This window comes from Lampris incognitus, chromosome 13, assembly GCF_029633865.1.
Source record: "Lampris incognitus isolate fLamInc1 chromosome 13, fLamInc1.hap2, whole genome shotgun sequence".
NCBI lineage: Eukaryota > Metazoa > Chordata > Actinopteri > Lampriformes > Lampridae > Lampris > Lampris incognitus.
The window spans coordinates 35,612,097-35,633,711 of NC_079223.1; the positions used below are offsets into that span (position 1 = coordinate 35,612,097).

Sequence of the window (21,615 nt, forward strand, 5' to 3'; positions counted from 1 at the left end):
TCGCTGCTCAACCCCCTCTGATCGGCAGAGGGGCGCCACCAGGACACACACCCACATCCGACTTCCCACCCGCAAACACGGCCAACTGTGTCTGTAGGGACGCCCGACCAAGCCGGAGGTAACACGGGGATTCGACCCGGCGATCCCGTGTTGGTAGGCAACGGAATAGACCACTACGTTGACTATTGCATTTTTGATTGATTGATTGATTGATTGATTGATTGGATTTTTCTCCCCAATTGTACTTGGCCAATTACCCCACTCTAACCCACATTCGGCTTCCCATCCGCAGACACGGCCAATTGTGTCTGAAGGGACGCCCGACCAAACCGGAGGTAACATGGGGATTCGAACCGCGATCCCCGTGTTGGCAGGCAACGAAATAGACTGCAACACCACCCGGACGCAGAATAGTGCACTTCCTGTGCTGTCGATGCGGCGCTGGTGACATCGTCAGTGAACAAGACTCTTAAAGAGACGGTACACATTAACCCTACTGACAGCGCAATCATTCTGACCAAACAAGAGTGTACAACAATGAAGACTGCTATTTTACGGCAGCGTATTGCTGCCACACCAGAACCAAACCGTACGCTACTATTTTCATGCATTCAGGCGCGAGGCCATGTGTAAGTTATGTACAATAGTTTGGATAATTGTATGCTTGAACCAGCTTCATCACAGCTTCGTCACAGCTCAGTACTGCACGTGTACAGCACGTGTACAGCCAGTGTACGGTCCCACAGCCGTGGTCAGCATTTCGTCATTCGGCACGCTGTTGTTCAGCAAGCTGTGTGTACAGCTAGCCGTGTATCAGTCAACCAAACGACCAGCTTAAGTTAGCTCATGTACAGTTTGGAAACAGCTAATGTTAGCTTGTGTACAGGAGGAAACATTGCCAACGAACATTTGTGTCATCTCGTCATTTATGGGCTGCGTTCACAACGCCACTAAATCTCAACAATTGCGACTGATAGTAAATCTGTGTCAGTCCAAACGTTTGTAGTTCAAACGTTTACACCACGACTTCTCTGCAAATATGATTGTTTGTTTGTTTGTTTTGAGTAATGACAATATACAGACCAGGAAAGAAAATTACATCAGTAATCTCACTGAAAAATGCATGGTAGAAAATATTTTGATCGCATCTTACAAAGCAAAAAAAATATAAAACTAGGAATGGATATTGAATTTGAGTATATAAAACTCTCGCACTAATAATGTTCACTACAAATTCTGGACTTTTTCTGTTTTCGAAAACAAAAACCACACTTTTTGTTTAATTAGCATATTTACTTTCTTTGCACAGGCGTGGCTTGTCGCGTTGCGTGGTGACGTCACTTCACAACGCTTCCTTGGCGACGAGGCCGCTAGTTTGAATAGGCTACGAGACGCAAAAAACAGCAAGGGCAACCAAAGAGAGCAGAACAATGCCCAAGGACACAAAGGTGGTTGTCCGCTACGGACCGTATGAGTCAAATGGACTGGTGGAGCACAGAACGTCTCGTCTCCAAGGTCTCCAGGGTGCGTCTGTTTGTTTGTGTTCCCAACATAAAAGTCTGCTTTGACACACAGCAAAGTCTGCATTCCTGATCAAATCAGAAGGTGTCTTCTCTCTGTTTGACTGTAAGTCGCGCTGAGAGAGCATGGGCATCAGTGCGTCTTAGAGGAGACGCATGACTGGAACATGGCGGAGCTGGTGGTCAATGGAGAGTCCGTCTACACCTGCACTATAAAACAACTCGAGTTTGGTGAGTCTGCATGCTGAAAGTAGTTCTGGGCGATATGGAAAACACTAGGGAATGTGTGTTTGTGTGTGTGTGTGTGTGTGTGTGTGTGTGTGTGTGAGAGAGAGAGATATGCAAAAATACCATATTTAAGAAGCCAAATGACGTTGATCGCATTGATCTGTTTGGTAAAGTCAAATATAATATCAAACCGAGACTAATTTTTAAATAACGCTCCCTCAAACGTTTCAGACTTGGGCAATATGTGCTCGTTATCATTAATTTAGACTACAAAATTATATATCACGACCTGACAACATCTGAATGTTACCCTAATGCAAGACACGATAGATGAAAATGTTGAATTACATAAATGGTGGGGTCCTGAAAAGATGAATGATTTTTGATGCCACATGTTTTGGGCTTCTTAATCACTAGAGATGTCATGTTCCATCGCTGGTGATGTGAGTGAGATGTGGCAGTGTGACACTGACTGAATTGTGCTCATTGATTTATGGGGGAATGGAAAACGCCACACTCACATCAGACTGACAAGCTGTTGCTTTGTTTCCCAAGGTGGAGACGGTAAGCTGGACCCTGTCTGTGAGGAAGCTGTCAATGCCGTGGAGAATGCTCACTGAAAATAACAGGTCCACAACTTATCTAGCTGGCAGACATGGTCGTTACACTTAAATTCAGCAACCAGAGGGAGAGCTTTTAATGTCCGGCAACAAAATTTCATTGGCGAAGCAATATCTCTGCATGGCGTTTTATTGTTGCATGAAGTCATAATGGTGTTTCTGATGCTTGGTTCATCTTTGGGTTATGACTGTCCTTTCTTCATAAAAAAAACACACTGGATTTCTCATATAATGAAATAAAATGTTACACATCAACTGGAAAGACATGGTATTACTAAATAATTTTTTAAACACACACTCCATATATTATTGCTCTGTTCATTCAAGTACCTAAGGTCATTGTTCCAAAGTGTTACGCTCAACAATAATAACAAGAATATTCCTTGATTCTTTTGTTTTAAAATGATAACATTTGCAAAATAGTGTTTGTGTACATCTTATCCAAATCTCCCAACCTACAGAGGAGCGGATATAAGCTTTGGGAAGCAACATTGATGGAGCATTTCGAAACACTACAAGATCGAACATCAAGTGCATTTGGGTGATTGGGGATTTTACTGTGACGACCAAACGTCAGTATTGCTCTCCTCCAAAAGTATCCAAGGATTTGCTGTGACTACATCTGTGCACATCTCAGCCTCCAAAGAGGAAGCTGATCCTTATGTCTTCGATTTAAAAAAAAACATGGCTGTCTCTGTCGCTGCCAGCTGGCTCACATCTCGCAGTGAAGCGAGGTGTGACAATAACTCGAGACTCATTCCTTAACAGCCAAGGCAGCCAAGGCAAATAAAGGTAATGAACCTCCTCAGCTGTGCCGATGTGCTGGGTTTTGGTAACAGTATTCATACATGTCATATGTGCTATCATTCACATTCAGTGGGATATTTCATTTTTAACATGTGCCTGCACATTGTTTTTAATGACAATAAATTGAATTGAATTGAATATTTGTGTGTTTTGTTGCTTATCTCTTTAGGTTGTGTTGTATGTACGCTTGTGTCTTTGTGTGTGTTTTATGAGCCCTTGGCAAAGACGGATTATCTCACATCACGTGATGGACGGCAAAGTTTTCAGGGTGTGAATCTGAATGTTCGTTGTGCGTGTTGCAAGTTTGACTACTCATCTACAAAACAGATCTATAATACTAATAGCTAGTATTTGGCATAGAGGCAATGGAGGTGCTACAGTCACTGAACTTACAGATTGTCAGGAACGAAAACTTTGGCATGTAAAAGATACGAAGGGTCAAATCCTGCCAGCTATAATAGAGACCAAAGTTACTCAACAAGCGTCTATGTTATATCAGTTCGCCATATGTCCAAACTGAGTCAGTGGCTCAGTGGTCAGGTGTGCAGCCACTCCTGCACCTTGTGTCTTACTGATGTTAGAACTTCCTCCCCTGGAAGGCATTCAGCTTAAAAGCAGTGTCCAGGAACCTCTTGAGCTCATTGAGGTGGGTAGACTTGTTCCCTGTGGCAGGAGCTGCTGCAGGGTCACGACCCACATACCTGAATGAAGAAAACGACAGGTTAGGTTTATTAAAATCAGTCTATTGTCACAAGGGACAGGGTGTTCAGATTGCTTACCTAATCCTTTATTTTCATTGCCGTCATCCATCCATCCATCCATCCATTGATTATCCAAACCACTTATACTGTTCTCAGGGTCACGGGGATACTGGAGCCTATCCCAGCAGTCATTGGGCAGCAGGTGGGGAGCCACCCTGGACAGGCCGCCAGGCCATCACAGGGCCGACACACACACACACATTCACACCTGGGGACAATTTAGTATGGCCAATTCACCTGACCTTCATGTCTTTGGACTGTGGGAGGAAACCGGAGCACCCAGAGGAAACCCACGGGGAGAACATGCAAACTCCACACAGAGGATAACCCAGGATGACACCCAAGGTTGGACTACCTTGGGACTCGAACCGCCCAGATTGCTTACCCAATCCTTTTTTTCATTGCCATCATCTAACACAAAATTATATCAGAGGAATCGATGACTGAAAACAATCCCTTACCAGATGGGTTTCTTATTGGCCACAACAGTGAGAAAACGTGGCCGCACATAGTCATAGTAACCCATGTTCTTGTGCTCCTCCTGGCACCAGACCAGCTCGGCACTCGGGTACTTCTCCAGTTCTTCCCGGACCAGGTCAAAGGGGAATGGAGAGATCTGTAAAAACAGTGGCAGAATTAAGGGATGTATCGGCAATGAAGCGCCTCTGAATTATTCTTCAACCACAGTGCCGCCATCATCCCTTCTTCAAGACGCCGCCTAGGTATCGCATGGTGAAACGGACGAGAGGGATTCAGCACCTGCTCAAGTCTGATGATGGCGATGTCCCTTTCCAGGTCTTGCTGTTTTCTTTCTTTCGCCAGCTCATAGTAGACTTTACCAGAGCAGAAGATGACCCGTTTCACTCGGCCGGGGCCTTGACTCACCAGGCCCTCATCAGGAATCAGCCTCTTGAATTTAGTGTCTGCAGACATTACCCATTTCATATGCTAAGAGTTGATATAATGATGTATAAAAAACATTAGTTGCAGTCAGAGTTCATAGGGAATGGGTGAAACTTTACCTGTGGCAAGGTCATCAAAACTTGACCGGGCATCTGGGTGCCTCAGCAGAGATTTAGGAGTGAAAATAATCAGCTGCAAAAAAAAAGAAGTTTCTATCAAATGCAAACAACAGATTGATGCTGTCATCCATATCCTGGAAAACTCTGGAGATTAAAGTTTTTAACTCTTTTCACGCTAATTTGCTGCCACCATATCACATGCAGCATCGACGTTGGGGAAAACAAAACGTTTCTTTAAGAATCAAATAAATAAAACATTTGCTGCTCAACCAACCGGGTCTATAATTTCAGACTTCTTCCATAGAAAATAAACAATAGTATCCCCTATTGACTCCCTCTCTAATTTGCTCAGGAAGCGATTTTCTCATGCTCCACAAAGCATTGCATTTAGGTGCAACAGGGGATCCGTTAAGACATTCGCTATTACTGAAACTGTAGGAGACTGCAATGACAATAGAGCATCTGCAAGAAAAGCCATGCTGAAAACAAAAACTTTGAACCAATACATCTGCCGCCTCAACGTTTCAATGGCGCTCATTAAGGGCACAAAAAACCAGAGGCTAAAGGCCCAACATTTGATACTTTATGGAAAGTGTTACGGAATATATGACATTGGATGGATCTACTAATGCAACGACAAAGATTTTGCAAATAAACATCTCTCCTTACCGGTTTTCTGAATGGCAGCAAAATCTGCCGTCTCAACACATGGCAGTAGTTGGCAGGCGTGGAACAGTTAACTACAATCCAGTTACAGTCATAAAGCTGCTGGACCTCAAAGTCACCACTGAACCCCTTCAAAAATAAATCAACAGAAACAGAACAAACCAAAATAATTAGTTATGCTACCCAATGATCCATCAGCTTCTAGTAGACAGCTCACAGATGGACAAAATTAGAGTGTCACTTGTATTTCTTCATCTGCTCTGTAAATGGAGTAGGCACAATATATACCAGTACAGTGGTCTGCAGACTCATGCACACACAGAAGAGAAAATGTTAATCCTCAGTACACTCCCACTAATAGTTTGATCAATATCCCATCTGGAGGCGAATCAAGTCGGCTTCTGCTGATCCAGCCTGCTGTGGTTTGTTCCTACCATGTCCCCCTCCCAAAACCAGCTCATCCATGGGACCTCTGATTTACTGCTGAATCCTCCCAAGTCATAATGAAGCAAATTTTCAGCACTAACATAGAGGCAAATATGGCATCGCTTAAGTGGTCATTAAATCTGAATGGTTCAGTTAGAGAGGAAGATGGCGAATACCTGCATTACACTGTGACCCCGCTGTGTGCCCTAACATTAAAGCCCTCGCTTCTCAACAGTGTCTGACTGCATTAGCTTTAAGTTTAATAGAGGCAGCAGATATATACTGAGCAAGAGTGTGGCTGCACATGATGTGTGGTAACATACAGGGAAGCGATCGGGGTCATCTTTGCTCATCTGCAGAAAGCGCTCAGGTCGAGCTGAAGAATGTTCTGGACCCTGAGGATTGTAGGAAAAGGACAGCATAATGAAATCAATGAAGCAGAACTCTCCCAGCATCCCTATAAAGATTAATCTGGCAGTCAATTCAAATCCATAATTCTCCAACCTCCGGACAGCGCGATCTATAATTCTCAACTGCTGTTTGTCCGCAGTGGATTATTCTCATAATATTTACAATCCATCTTTGTGACGCATTCTCAGCCCTTACCATCCCCTCCATGCCATGGGGCAGCAGCAGCACCACGCCGTTGTTGCGGACCCATTTAGCCTGGCCAGGGCTGATGAACTGGTCGATGATACACTGGGCAGTGTTGTGGAAGTCCCCAAACTGGGCTTCCCACAGGACAAGGGCGTTGGGACTGGCCATGGCGAACCCCAGCTCAAAACCTGCAGTCACAGCCACATAATCGAGCCAGAATTAACAAAAGCAATCATGTCTATCCTGACAGGATTCACACTGCCTTTGCAGAGCGGCTGACGTCGGTCTCACCTAGGACTCCATACTCTGACAGGGAGCTGTTACAGACCGTGTAGGGCGCCTGGTTGGGCCACAGATGGTTCATGGGAACGCAAGTTTGTTTGTCCACCTCCTGATCATGCAGGACATGATGGCGGTGACTGCAAAAAACAAAACAAAAAAAGAATAATCGCTATTATGTGCAGCAATTCAATTTATTTATGCCAAAGTCCTGAAAATTTTAATTTATACTTACTTTCTTGGAAAACCTCTAATATTTCACTGATGGTGTACAAAGGTACCAGTGTGTCAAACACTGTGAAAATGAACGCGTAAACTGGATTGCAGACAAAACGGTTGCATGAAACCATTCAAGACTCTGCGAGGCTTAAATTGAAAAGAATGGGGTTCGCTATTTGGGGGGGGGGAGCCTGAGTTATGGTGTGTATAGTTGAGGAGAAATGCTGCCACAGGACTCAGATATTGTCAGGACACCAAGCTGTCTTAAATGATGATGGTGCAAACAAGAGAGGCTTACTGAGGCAAAGGTAATTCCTCAAAGGGTCATCACACGGCAGGAGGTGTGTGTGCGCACACACACACTCACACAGCAGCCAGTCTCTCAGCCTGGACAGCCAATCCATGAAGAGCGGTCCTCTCACTCCTCATCTCGAGGCGCTATGAGGACAAGGCCCAACAGGAGTTGATGGGAGCAAAGAGCCAAGCGTTAACAAGCTCTGCCAGTCCATTCGGTCCCAGTGTAGGAATCAGCCATCAGAACCAGCACGATGAGACAATCATTTAAAACCCCTTTAACATCACTCTAATGATGTCTTCACACACTCACACACACACACACACACACACACACACACACACACAGTATATGGCTACAAAGAGATTGAGGTTTTTTTTTTAAATAAAAATAAAAAGGTGCTGCAGGAAATAGCTTTATTTGTTGTTATTATGTATCTACTGTGTGACTTCGTTACAAAAATACAGCGGTGTGGTTTGCTTTCATCTGAACGTGTTGCTCAAATGATACAGTTGAAAATGAAAGATCTCCTGCGAAAGCCCGAGTCCCTTTGATAAGCACACTTTCTATCAATTTTTACAAATCAATTAGCATAGCATAACTGGGGGGTAATGAGGGCAGATTCTGTGTTTTGTTGGATCCTCTGCTCTAAATATGCAGGATATTCTATCACTTCCAGAAAGCTTCAGATGAAGGAGTGACGCTGCGCCGAGCTCCCTCGCAAACCAGCATGTTTTCTTCTCTCGGCGCGCTCAGTGATTATCGAAAGACGACCCTCGCAAGAGTCGGGTCCTTCTCTGGGACTGCCTCATAAACTGTGTTTAAACCCCATTCTTCTTCTTCTTCTTCTTGCCTCTCTGCCGTTCCCCTCTCTTGTTCTGATTCTATTTCTGTCACACGTACATTCACACACAAGCGCACACTCCCTCTCTCTCTCTCTCTCTCTCTCTCTCTCTCTCTCTCTCTCTCTCTCTCTCTCTCTCTCTCTCTCTCTCTCTCTCTCTCTCTCTCTCTCTCTCTCTCTCTCTCTCTCTCTCTCTCACACACACACAAACACAAACACAAACACACACACACACACACACACACACACACACACACACACACACACACACACACACACACACACACACACACACACACACTTCGACTGCCTGGGGGCCCCATTAGTCAGGAAGAGGGGTGCTCAGCACAGCGCACCCAATCCACCCGCCAAATGCAGACGACTGAATCCATTAGTCCACGCTGTTACGTACATCACAGTAACGCAAGCTGGCCCAGTCAACTGTGACGCGCCAATATGCTGGGTTCCTTAAATGAGGAGGGGAGGTGGGGGAGTTGGCAGGGGCGGGGGCGGGGGCGAGGGCGGGGGATGAGGAAAGTAAGTATGTAAAGGGGATGAGAGCAATATTGGGAAGGGTGTAGTTGATTCACCAAGGGAAAGAAAGCAAAGAGACGAGTGAGAAGGTGGCCTCAAGTCTTAAGCGTTCAACAGAAGACGGGGCAACGATCTACACAGAGGAGGGTGGCGGACGTGTTGCTTGGCTACTCTCTGCTTCCGGTTTAGCTCTGATTTCACTTCATTGTGTTGGTCCCCCCCCCATTTTTTAAAATTGAATTTGTATCTAGTTTTAAACAATATTACAGTATATTTTCATACAATGACACTTTTCCTTTTCCAGCTGTATCTATACATTCTTCACCTTGACTTTCAAATATGAAGCAGATAAACAAGGAAAAAGATGCACTCCAAAGTCAAGTAACAGCCACATAAACAAGGGATGTGTTATACACATCACCAGAGAAACAACAAATGGACGTGGAGAGTGAGAGAAGAGAATAAAAATGAAAAGAGAAAAAGAAAAAAAAATCACTGTATTAGTAGATCTATGACAGGGCCCCACCGCTTAGTAAATCTACATTTTTGGAGCCTTAATAAATATGTTATTTGCTCCCTATGGTAGACATCCCACACCTTTTGTATCCATAAGTTATATGTGGTGGTGGTGGTGGTGGTGGCGGAGGGGGGGTCTGGGTTTCATCCATTTAGTCATTCGCTTCAGGGCTGCTGTAAGTAGTATTCCTAGCAGATATTTTTTAGACCTCCCCTCTAAACCGTCAGGTATTACTCCCAGTAGCGCCACCACAGGATCTGGTGGGATATTCTGCTGGAACACTTCTTCCTGAGCGTCAAATACCTCTTTCCAAAAGACATGTAACTTAGGGCATAACCAAAACCTGTGAGCATAATTTCCAATTTGTGCTCCACAGTTTCTCTATCTGATGAACCGGTGTGTGTTGGACCAGTCTTTGACGCCGTCTCTGGCGTTGGAAAACATCTCGTGATGACTTTCCATCTAAATTCCCTCCGTGTGTTGGAATTTGTCCCTGGGTTTGCTTCTGTGCATATGTCCTTCCAGGTATCCTGTGTTATCCCCATGTTTAATTCTGATTCCCATCTCTGCTTTATATCTAAAGAGCTATTTTGGTTCATAGACAAAAAGATTTGATATAGTTTACAAATTATTCTCCTCTCTCCATCTCCCGTTTGCAATTCAATTGAGATCATTTTCTACTGGGGTAGATTTTATGAGTTTTTCCCATTCTTTGTGTGTAGTAAGGAAACGTCTTAGTTGCAAATACCTGAAGAAGTCTACTCTAGGGAGATTGAATCCATTTTTTAACTGCTCAAATGTCTTAAGATTGCCCTTGTACAATATCTGATGCAATTTAATTACGCCATGTTCTGACCATTTTTTTAAAACCCTGTATTTAAACTGTTAGGCATAAAAGTCTTCATGTCCAATGCTTACTAATGGCGAGATTGTTTTAGGTAGTCCATATGCAGATTGTATTTTTTTCCCCATATTTTTGAGGTAATTGCAGTCCACTGTCCCATTTCTTTTATAGGGGCATCCAAAAATGGTAGAATGTGCACATACTTTTTTCAATATTAAACCAGCGTATTTTTTTTGTATGTACTGTCCTGGATCCACATTGGCAAGGGCTTCATTTGTGCGGTGATTCCCCCTCCCCACCCACTTTTTCTCCCCAATTGTATCCGGCCAATTACCCCACTCTTCCGAGCTGTCCCGGTCGCTGCTCCACCCCCTCTGCCAATCCGGGGCGGGCTGCAGACTACCACATGCCTCCTCCCATACATGTGGAGTCACCAGCCGCTTCTTTTCCCCTGACAGTGGGGAGTTTCGCCAGGGGGATATAGGGTGTGGGAGGATCACGCTATTCCCCCCAGTTCCCCCTCCCCCCTGAAGAGGCGCCCCGGCCGACCAGAGGAGGCGCTAGTGCAGTAACCAGGTCACATACCCATATCTGGCTTCCCACCTGCAGACACGGCCAATTGTGTTCTGTAGGGACGCCCGACCAAGCCAGAAGTAACACAGGGATTCAAACCAGAGATTCCCATGTTGGTAAGCAATGGAATAGACTGCTACGCTACCCGGACACCCGGTCATATGGGTTTTTTATTCTATTTTGCGCATACATATTTGTTGTCTTTTTTTTTCTTTTTTTTTTACAAGCCACCATATTCGTTGCCTTAGTTGTGCAAAATGTGAGGGGGAAGTTGGAGTGAAGCAATTGATGTCAGTGGCAAAAGCAAAAGAGAAGGCGGTGCAACTCTTGTTAGTTAACTTGATGTATGAACCGTGTGCTAACTGGAATCCTTCAGTGGAGCTGGGCTGCTGGAGAAATTATATAGGATGTACGAGACAGGCACCGTGATAGGGGGAGCTGATTTAGTTGACATGTAACTCGTCCTCTCCCCACCATGACAACACCATGTGGCCGTCACTTACATTCCCAGGAGACTATGAGGCTGACATCATCTGTCTATTATCTCCTAATCCCCCATGCATGAGAAGTGTCACCACATTCAATAGCTGCAGAAATAACGTACCTAACCTTTAAGGTGTTTAGCTCCGGTTCTACACATTGGCCACCACATACTGAACGTGTAACCTGAATTGATCTAAAAGAAGCTGCCCAGAACCCTACTTAGCTCCCGAGCCCTAGAATATAAATTCTGTGGCCATAGCCTGCATGATTAGGATTTTGGTTTGCACTGGTACAAACCAAGTAGGTTTTGGGGAAATCGCATCAGGGAAAGTGAATCTGAAACACTCTCCTCTCAGGAAGGTACCCCTCCGGTGGGGCTTCCCATTGGCATGCAATAGCAAAATGTTGTTGTGCCAGCGCATCTCTTAAGAAGGAAGAAAATGTGTGTACAACATTTTTTTTACTACTTCTATTAATCCCCGTGGGGCAATTCTTTCTCTGCATTTAACCCATCGGTAGGACCAACTCCAGCTCGTCTTGCCATGCCTCAGTCAGAGGAACAGACAGGAGTACTAACCCTAACATCCATGTCTTTTTGATGGTGGGGGAAACTGGACCACTCAGAGAAAACCTACTGCAGACACGGGGAGAACAAGCAAACTCCACACACAGGACGCCCTGGAATGACCCCCACGGCTGGACAACCCCGGGGTTCGAACCCAGGAACTTCTTGCTGGGAGGCAAAAGCGCTAACCGCTGGGCCACCATGCTGCCCATTTGCCACACACTCACCTAAAGGTGCCCCTCTCTACATCTTGCCCACTGAGTCGCACATGGATGCCATCTTTGAGAAGCGAGCCGAAGGCCATGTACTCTCCCAGAGCCCAGTCCAGCTGACGCTTCTTCACCAGGTCAGCTCGGCCCCGCAGGATACGAGACACACCTGGAGGACACAACCACAGCCGTCGCAGACACACACACACACACAAACACAAACGCACACACGTGGTCGAGATGGCAGACCAATGCATGGAAAATTCTGGCTTGTTTTTACAAGTGAAAAAAAGGAAAAGGGGAACAAAGGTGATGGGAAGTGACAGTTTCTGGAGGAACATCAGGGAGAGGGGATCTAAATGGGTTTTGCATACTGCGTTGTAAATAAAAATACTCGCGGCAGTCTTAACTGCTACAACATGTGCCATGCCAGCTGTGCCGGGCAGACACCTGCTGGTAGGAAGGATGTGTTTACACCTGAATTGCTTTTATTGACTCTCTGAAGATCGTCACAGTAGACAAATGTCTGTGCAAGGCAATAAAAAAGAGCGACTGTGCACAGTGGCCCCGAGGTTTAGGGTGGTTTAAGTATCTTTAGCAACTCATTCAGGGTCGAGCCTCGGGCCAGGACATATTGATACATGTGTGTGCCATTGTCACAAAGTCAATGCTGCTATTGGCCAGTATATCAGTGTCACTTTGACCAACACCACCACTCCTGCCTGACGTTGCCGAGTTTCCCCGTACGAAGTGATAAGACTCACCAGGGTGGATCTTAAAGTCCTCCATGGGCACAGAGCTGGCTGTCTGGCCGATGTGCTGGAGCATGTCTTCATCGAGTCCTGTCGGGGGACAGCTCATACTCTTGGGCTCTCCTTCAGCTGTAAAGAAGTCTACACAGAGAGACGGGTTCATGCCAGTAAGGCTCAGAAGTGTTCACTCAGTTCTGTGTTGACTTACTCGACTAAATTTACCTGAGAGAGAGATGAATTAAACTTTTAGCTGACACTGCAGTCTCTCAAAAAGAAGCGGAGTATGGTTTCAGTTCAACAGTTTGAATAAGGTGTCTGTCTATCTTGAAAATCTGAAAAAATGGAAAAGGCTTCTACCCGGCCATGGGGAGTCTAGCCAATGACGGTTGTGTAAGATCTTTTCATCTTTGGAACTGGTGTATGCCTCCTCGCATATCTTGTCATATTTGGCAACTTCTTCCTGCAAGCACAATTAAAATTAGGAAAAGGAACAAGGCAATAACAAGTTGACTAACATTCATCGTGTTTGCTGTGATGAACGAACTTGGGTGTGTGTGTGTATATGTGTGTGTGTGCGTGTGTACGTGCGTGTGTGTGTGTGTGTGTGTGAGTGAGAGAGAGAGAGAGAGTCAGGGAACGAGAGGAGGGTCTCTGCTGGTAGTAATGGATCTGCCTTGGTGTATTGCTCATGGGTTTTTGCAGGATCCCAAGTACCAGCTAGGCCACACATCGGAAATCAATGTCCGCCAAGTGCCAAGAAATAGGACGCCATGAAGAGGCTGTGGTGTTGCTCCAAAATGCCTCTATAAAACAATGTTTAGAATGGATGACACCATCAAAGTTTCCGCTCTGGCGGAAGGACTTGAGTGATTTCACTGACTAAGACCAGAATATGAGGGCTATTTTAACCTTGTGCACCAATATGTGTGAGGGATTGGGAGCTACAGTGATGGAACCGAGGCAGTAAATTGAATCCCAGCTACAGTAACGCTGGCTCAACATATTTACTTACAGGGCAGGGTAATATCTGAGTAGGATTTAATGCTCTTTGACCAACGGGTAGGTACAAATCATACCGCATACGGTGGAGGCTATCAAGTACAATATAAACATTTCAAACGGCGTGAGATAACAAACCTCGAATTCCTGCAATGTAACCACTCCCTCAGCGATGAGCTTGTCAGAGTATTTTTTCAGCACGTGCTCTTGCCGACGGATCTGCTTGTACATCAACGGTTGGGTGAACATTGGTTCATCCATCTCATTGTGGCCAAACCGTCTGTAGCACACCTGCAAACAAATAAACATACGAATAAAGTCAAACACACATACACACAGGACTGTTAAAGCTCTATGAACTGCCCTTGTCCACAACATCTTTTTGTTTTTATTTTTGTGCATTTTTTCCCCCCTTTTTTCTCCCAAATAGCATTTGGCCAATCACCCCGCTCTCCAAGCCATTCCGGTCGCTGCTCCACCCCCTCTGCCGAGCCGGGGAGGGCTGCAGACTACCACATGCCTCCTCCAATACATGAGGAGTCGCCAGCCGCTTCTTTTCACCTGAGCGTGAGGAGTTTCGCCAGGGGGACATAGTGCAAGGGAAGATCACGCTATTCTTCCCAGTTCCCCCTCCCCCCCTAAACAGGCACCCCGACTGACAAGAGGAGGCGCTAGTGCAGCGACCAGGACACATACCCACATCCGGCTTCCACCCCCAGACATGGCCAATTGTGTCTGTAGGGACACTCGACCAAGCCGGATGTAGTAACACGGGGATTTGAACCAGCAAACCCGGTGTTGGTAGGCAATGGAATAGACCGCCATGCCATCTGGACGCCCCATTGTCCATAAAATCTTGCCATGTATGTTGTCAGAGTAAACGCTTCTGTCTCGGTCACGCTAAAACAGAGAATCTAAAAAAACAGCGGTAATTATCACACACACACAAAAAAAGAGTTTACTTTAGTTTTGCGTTAAGAAAATGTAGAAAGCCAGTTATCAGAGTTTGGCTATGACTGACCAGGTCGATGACAACATCCTTGTTGAAGGTGTTCCTCCATTTCGCAGCCACCTGGCACACGTACATGACAGCTTCGGGGTCGTCACCGTTAACATGGAAGATGGGAGCGTTGACGACCCGAGCCACATCAGTGGGGTATGGAGAGGAGCGAGCCACGCGAGGGTCTGTGGTGAAGCCGATCTGAGAGAAAACACGCATGCCCACAACGATAACGCACCGTGAAGCGAAAAATATGAAAACTCGAGCATCATTGTACACCCCAGATCCAGAACCCTCCCATACCTGATTGTTGACCACAACATGGATTGTACCATGTGTGGTGTAGGAGGGGAGTTCACTCAGGTGGAAGGTCTCATATACAACCCCTTGTCCGGCAAAAGCAGCATCCCCATGGATCAGGATGGACATGACCTGGTAAACCATGAGTACAATAGACTCAGTTCATCATATATTTTCAGATCTGTCCATCATAGCATCATGTTTCTAAACACTAAAATTGCCCATCTATCACTAAGATTGGGTACCTTTTTCCCCTGAGTGTCTCCACTGTAAAACTGCTCGGCTTTGGCCTTTCCCTGCACCACTGGGTCCACGGCCTCCAGATGGGAGGGGTTAGCCATGAGGGACAGCGTGATGTTCTTGTCAGTCTCACGGTTGATCCTCTCATGGTACATCCCCAGGTGGTACTTGACATCGCCTGAACCCTTATAACGAAGACATGCTGATGCTTTTGCTTTGTTTCCAGAGCGCTTAAAGAGAAGAGTTTCCCACACAGTCAGGTTCTATGTATAATGTCACGGGTCCATACTGTACCTCATCAGCAGCTTCTAATTTGGGATCAAACTGGCAGAAGATCTGATCCAGCTCCTTGCGAATCACATTGGCCAAGACATTCAATCGACCCCTGGTGGATAAGTTTACATTGAACGTTATTAAAAAAAAAACTAAAAAAAAACTTCCCAACTCCCTGAGGGTTGATGACATGGTTGCCATTAGCTACAGCAGGTATTTTTTTTAAAAATTTCTCCCCAATTGTATCGGGCAAATTACTCCACTCTTCCGAGTCATTCCGGTCTCTGCTCCACCCCCTCTGCTGAGCCGGGGAGGGCTGCAGACTACCACATGTCTCCTTCGATACATGTGGAGTCGCCAGCCACTTCTTTTCACCTGGCAGTGAGGAGTTTCACCAGGGGGACATAGCATGTGAGAGGATCACACTATTCCCCCCCAGTTCTCCCTCCCCCTGAACAGGCGCCCTAACTGACCAGAGGAGGCGCTAGTGCAGCGACCAGGATACATACCCACATCCGGCTTCCCACCTGCAAAACTGGCCAGCTGTGTCTGTAGGGACGCCCGACCAAGTCGGAGGTAACACGGGAATTCGAACTGCCGATGCCCGTGTTGGTAGGCAATGGACTAGACCACCATGCTACCCGGACGCCCAGCAGATCTTTATTTAAAACTTAATTTGATTCATTCCAGGGATAAAGAACTAAACGTGCTGGATCACCCACATCAGTACCAACACCTTGTCAAGAATGACACAATGACACACGAATTGCATGAAAGACATTTGCTCCCAGTGGGATCCTCGATAAAGACAAGGTGACAAAACGACAGATGGAGAAGCATAAAGGGGGATTATACTGAGAGGAGATAAGTATAATGTACACAGTACCGGTGAGGCATCCCCATGATGACATTTTCGATACCCGCGGCGCTCGACTTGTCAATGATCGTTTTAAGAGCTGGGATGAGCACTTCACATCCCTCCAGACCAAAGCGTTTCTCAGATGACCACTTCCTGGCAAGGAAGTCCTCAAACCTGCACATGAACACACTGCGGTGTAAGTTACTGCAAGCTGTTTTCCTGAGGAGCTCGGCGGTGGTTTTTACAGCAACAAAGGTAATGGTTTTAATTAGGGGTGATTAATCACTACGGGGGGCTGAAGGGTGCACAGCATAGTGTATGGGCATATTCCGAGATGCATTAAGCCCCCCATAACAAGCCAATACTAATACTGCTGCACTGTCTGGTTTTAAACATGTCATATAGAGTTCCGTTTAGGCAGACTACATTGGAAATATAATGTTCTCCTCGCCTGTTGTAAAAAATGTTTCATAACAATCAAATAAGAATGACACTTGTTCTAAAGAAAATCAAATGCTTTCAGTCCTGCTGTCTGTGAACATGAAATGAAAGGAGTGATGGATATCCCATTGTTGTGTCGCACAAGAAGAAGAAAAACAAGAAGAAGGTGAAAAAGAAAAGTACAATTAATCTGACACAGACCGATAAAACACATGCAAGGGATCTCAAACAGAAACTTGCATTTCCACAATTCCCAAATATGTGCATCCATGTTTATGGGTATAGCAGTGTTGTCAGCATTATATACACGAGTCAGTAGAGGACTGGGCAGTGCTGACCGTGTGGATCTGATGAGCCGAGCTAGCAGGGTCCTCTTCTCAGTATTACTAAACTGCATGATTCCAGGCGTCTCAAATTTGTGGCGGATCCACTGACACTGCTCCACATTGTTAATAAACATGAATTCCACCCCAATGTGGCCACAGTAGGATGCCTGCGGAGAAACGGATTAAGACCTATGTCTTAATGCAGTGTTGTGGATTTCCTCTATTCACAGCATATATATGCACAAACAGACATACTCTCTCTCTTTCTCCCTCTCTCTCTCTCTCTCTCTCTCTCTCTCTCTCTCTCTCTCTCTCTCTCTCTCTCTCTCTCTCTCTCTCTCTCTCTCTCTCTCTCTCTCTCTCTCTCACACACACACACACACACACACTCTAACAAACACGCTACCTCTAGTCTGCGTATGATCTCTCTCAAGGGAAGGGTTGTCTGATCTCCTCCAATGAAGGTGGTGGACGGCAGCTGGAAGGTCTTATCCAAGTCAGACTCATCAAGACCATAAAACCCTGGAATAAGAACATGCAAAGGGTTTAGTAATACAATCTTCAATCCAGCCATATGAATAATTAAATAACGCTACCAATTTAAGCATTGCCATGGTTGCAACTGGTCTGTGTTTATTTTTGTAGTTTTTTGTTATTATTATTATTGTTTAAGTGGTTATCTGCAGTAGAGTGAATTATACTCTTGCTGTGATGGGCAATATGGTGGGTTTTATCTCTAAGTGTTTTTCCGGAATCGAGCTGCAGAGCTTCCCTTCATGGGAGAGCCTCTTCACCGTGAACCCAAGTACAGGAGCAGGTCTGTGTCTGTGGAAACAGAACACCAGTATCACTGGTCCATCATTCTCTGTGCTGACAAAGCCCACCTGAGGGAACTGGTTAAGCTCAAGATCCCAGGCGGCACAAGAGGAGACAGGTGCAAATCATATTACAAACACGGCAAAGACAAAGGGGACTGAGAATAGACTCACGCACTATCAGCTGACCAAATATGGGGCCACTGAGACCGTCATTTGCTTTCATTAGAGAGCTATAGAACTGACCATACATACTATGCAATGACCTGACACACTGATCTCTGATAGCACGCCGCTAGCATAAACACAGCTCTGCAGCCCCGTCTCTCTCCCTCTCTCTCTCTCTCTCTCTCTCTCTCTTTCTCTCTGTCTCTCTCTCTCACCCTCTCTCTCTCTCTCACTCCATGTTCTTTTAAACAGTTATTACACCAGCCTTCGATCGGACACTATAGCCGTCCACATCCTCTGAAACCTCAGTTCGCACAATGAAATGGAGAATGACAGCAGCTCGGCCAGAGATTAATGACGGTATTAGGATGACCAACCTGTATACAGACTCTGTAAAAAGCTGAGCTGGGGCACTGCATATATATATATATATATATATATATATATATATATATATATATATATATATATATATATACACACACACACACACACACACACACACACACACACACACACACACACACACATATATATATATATATATATATATATATATATATATATATATATTGACAGCTGATGATTGCTTATGGCATGAAACAGGCTTGTACTGTCTCATGAAGAATTTCCTTGACTCACTGGATTATTTTGCTCCTTATTTGTTGAGCACTTTCCCTACCGTTGAGTGTTTCTTTTAACAAAGTTTTATATATATATATCAATACTGATCAATACTGATACAGGGAAGAAAAGTTTAATACATTGCAGTACAGGCCTGTTTCGTGCATCGCGCACTCATTGTATTAAACTTTTTTTCCTGTATCAGTATTGATATTCTGCTCCTCATTAGCTGAGCACTTATAACAACACCATTGACGGTTTCGGAAAAAAACACTATTTATATATATATATATATCTTTAGATAGATAGATAGTTAGATAGACAGATAGATAGAGAAGGGTGTGTGTGTGTGTGCGTGTTTGTGCATGTACATGTGCTTGCATGTGTGTGTTACCCCTTAAAAGATCACAGGAACAGTGTTAGTGCTGTATAATAAATATTTAAGAAGTACACCGCTAAATCCTATGAGAAGTACTGTACGCCCTGCCTTAAAAGATAAACAAATGAATAAAAATGATCACGACTTAATTCGAAGGAAGGATGAAGGACCTCTATAGTAATAATCGCATCAGAATTTAAATAATCCCACGTTTCTTCGGTAAAGTAAGGAATTCTGAATTACAGATGTGAGAGAAGCTAACACCGGAGCCTGGTAACAGATGCCTAAGCATTCTGAATGGGCTCCATAAACCCCAAATTTATGAGATTTACTTAACTTTTAAAATGTAAAACACAAAAACTTTCAAAAAGTACCAAAACTGACAGGAACTTTGACCAAAGTTTTACAAGGGGGTGAACACAGCATCATTCTTTCACTATCTCCTCACAATTCAGATGTATGGTATCAATGCATAAGCATATAGTATCTCACACACACACACACACACACACGCGCGCGCACACACACACACACACACACACACACACACACACACACACACACACACACACACACACACACACACACACACACACACACACACGTGTATGTCTGCCTTATGTATGTGTGTGTATATATATATATATATATATGTGTGGATGTGTTTGTGTTTAAAATGTGATGCGTGACATGCCGCCCCATTGGTACAGACATCAAGAGGCTTACCCAGTTTGTCAAGAGTAGTTATCAGGTCAGAGGGGACAAAGGCGTCTAGGTCAGCTTCCAGAATTCCCAGTGGGTCTAACTGGGCTACATGGTGACCACGGATCTACAATGCACAGGGAGAGACAGACAGGATAAAGGTGGAGATACAGGGAATCACAGAAGACAGCAAGGGGCTGAGAGGGGGAGGAGGCGATGAAAAGGAAATGACAGGCGGACGAGAACGACACAAGTGGGAATAGCCGCTAACTCCATGAAATACAGTGTAAACAGCTGGAGAATACAATAACCCTGCAAATACCAACACACACAGACTGACACACACACAATCCCCGCGGGGTGTGCATCAAGCTGGGAGTAACATGACGCCTTTGCCAAAAGACGGAATTTAATAAATCCCTCAGATAGTTCCTCTAATTAATGTGAGGGCAAGAGGAAATGTAACCACCTGTTTTATTTAAGTAGTCTCTTTGATTTTCCCATTTTCAAAAAGCAGCCGGGCTAAGTAGGGTAGCGTTAATCTTGCAATTTGCATAACCTCATGCGGTGAAAAACAAATTGTGTATTCCTTTTAATAAGAGGGCACACATGTGTAAACAGCTCTTGTAGCAAACTGCGTTTGCTCTGACAAGGCAGTTGGATTGTGTTGGGGCTCAGAGACACACCGACAGACACACAGGTGATACAACAAAAAAAGAAGCAGCCAATCATACATTTGAGTGGGTATAACAATGATAAAATAGTGCTTAATAGGCTAGTGCCCTTTAATAGGATTGTGCCTTTTTAATATGCAACAAAGCTTTGTATAGTCCGATAATGCACACACAACACCAAAACCAATGTGTGTATGTGTGTTTGCACACCTGGTAGGCTCTTATGAGTGTATGCACAGCCAGGTGGTCCTCCACTACTTTCTGCGTCATGCCTGGTGTCTGGGACATGGCTCGGCCCTGGAGCAGCGTGGAGGGGCGTCTCTTGTCCGCCTCTCCAGGTGGAGCATCAGCCTGGGCGTTACGGAAGAACGTGTCCCAAGACTGAGGAGAGACAGGTTCATCACTTGTGGGCAGAAATTATGAGCACAGCTCATCACTGAACGGCGATACTCGCTTTTGTGGATGTATATTAAAAAAAAATTTTCTGTTGTTATTCGTATATTATACATAATGTGGTGCATACTGCACATTGATTTACCTCATGGACTTTTTTATGATCCTCCAGCCAGGCAAAGTACATTTCCTCAACATAACTGGAGCTGCTGGCCACCGCCGAGGGAACTGCAGCCTTCGATGAGCAGCATCTCTTAGGACCAAACAAATGGATCACACCCCCACCCGGCCCCCGCAGCCACTGTCGCCCTCCACCCCTCAGGACACCCGCTAGTGCCCTGAACTGACTCATGGCTGACAGAGAGCGAGAGCGAGAGCGAGCGAGAGAGAGAGAGAGTCAAGAATTGCACAAGGCGCCATTTAGAGAGTTGAATTATTACTTGCGTCTCAGGTTTTATCCATAGCTTAGTCGTGATTTAATCTCTGAGGTTTAATTTGACAGGTTTTACACATTACTAAACCCCCCCCCCCCCCCCCGCTAAAGAAGTGCTGCCATGTTTCGGCCCTGCAGTTAAACTGCTGCAGCGCCGAAACCTGCAACTGCGCACTGGAGCACGGAGCGGACGAGGCTGTTGGAGATGGGTATTTGCAGCGTTCTCCC

The 21,615-nt window shown here is 45.2% G+C and overlaps 2 protein-coding genes across 3 annotated transcripts; one reads left to right on the forward strand and one right to left on the reverse strand.

Moving 5' to 3' along the window:
• Positions 1-1,430: 1,430 nt before the first annotated feature.
• c13h10orf53 (chromosome 13 C10orf53 homolog) lies at positions 1,431-2,368 on the forward strand. The gene is made up of 3 exons (XM_056292395.1): positions 1,431-1,524; positions 1,632-1,751; positions 2,304-2,368. The coding sequence occupies exons 1-3, from the start codon at positions 1,431-1,433 to the stop codon at positions 2,366-2,368; spliced, it is 279 nt and encodes a 92-aa protein (XP_056148370.1).
• A 1,316-nt stretch (positions 2,369-3,684) lies between these two features.
• On the reverse strand, positions 3,685-21,306 carry ogdhl (oxoglutarate dehydrogenase L). Of its 2 annotated transcripts, XM_056291762.1 has the most exons (22): positions 21,100-21,306; positions 20,772-20,942; positions 19,912-20,014; positions 17,606-17,721; positions 17,212-17,366; positions 16,460-16,606; positions 15,595-15,685; positions 15,306-15,485; positions 15,064-15,192; positions 14,782-14,961; positions 13,899-14,051; positions 13,119-13,221; positions 12,774-12,902; positions 12,028-12,178; positions 6,939-7,066; positions 6,657-6,835; positions 6,374-6,445; positions 5,628-5,753; positions 4,959-5,031; positions 4,696-4,859; positions 4,398-4,552; positions 3,685-3,876 (listed from the first exon to the last, which is right to left on the reverse strand). In XM_056291762.1, exons 1-22 carry the CDS (start codon positions 21,304-21,306, stop codon positions 3,753-3,755), a joined length of 3,036 nt encoding a protein of 1,011 aa, XP_056147737.1. In that variant the 3' UTR covers positions 3,685-3,752. The 2 variants fall into 2 exon arrangements, with proteins under 2 accessions (XP_056147737.1, XP_056147738.1); XM_056291763.1 differs by lacking the exons at positions 14,782-14,961; positions 17,606-17,721; positions 19,912-20,014; positions 20,772-20,942; positions 21,100-21,306 and having other exon boundaries at positions 17,212-17,348.
• Positions 21,307-21,615: the final 309 nt, after the last annotated feature.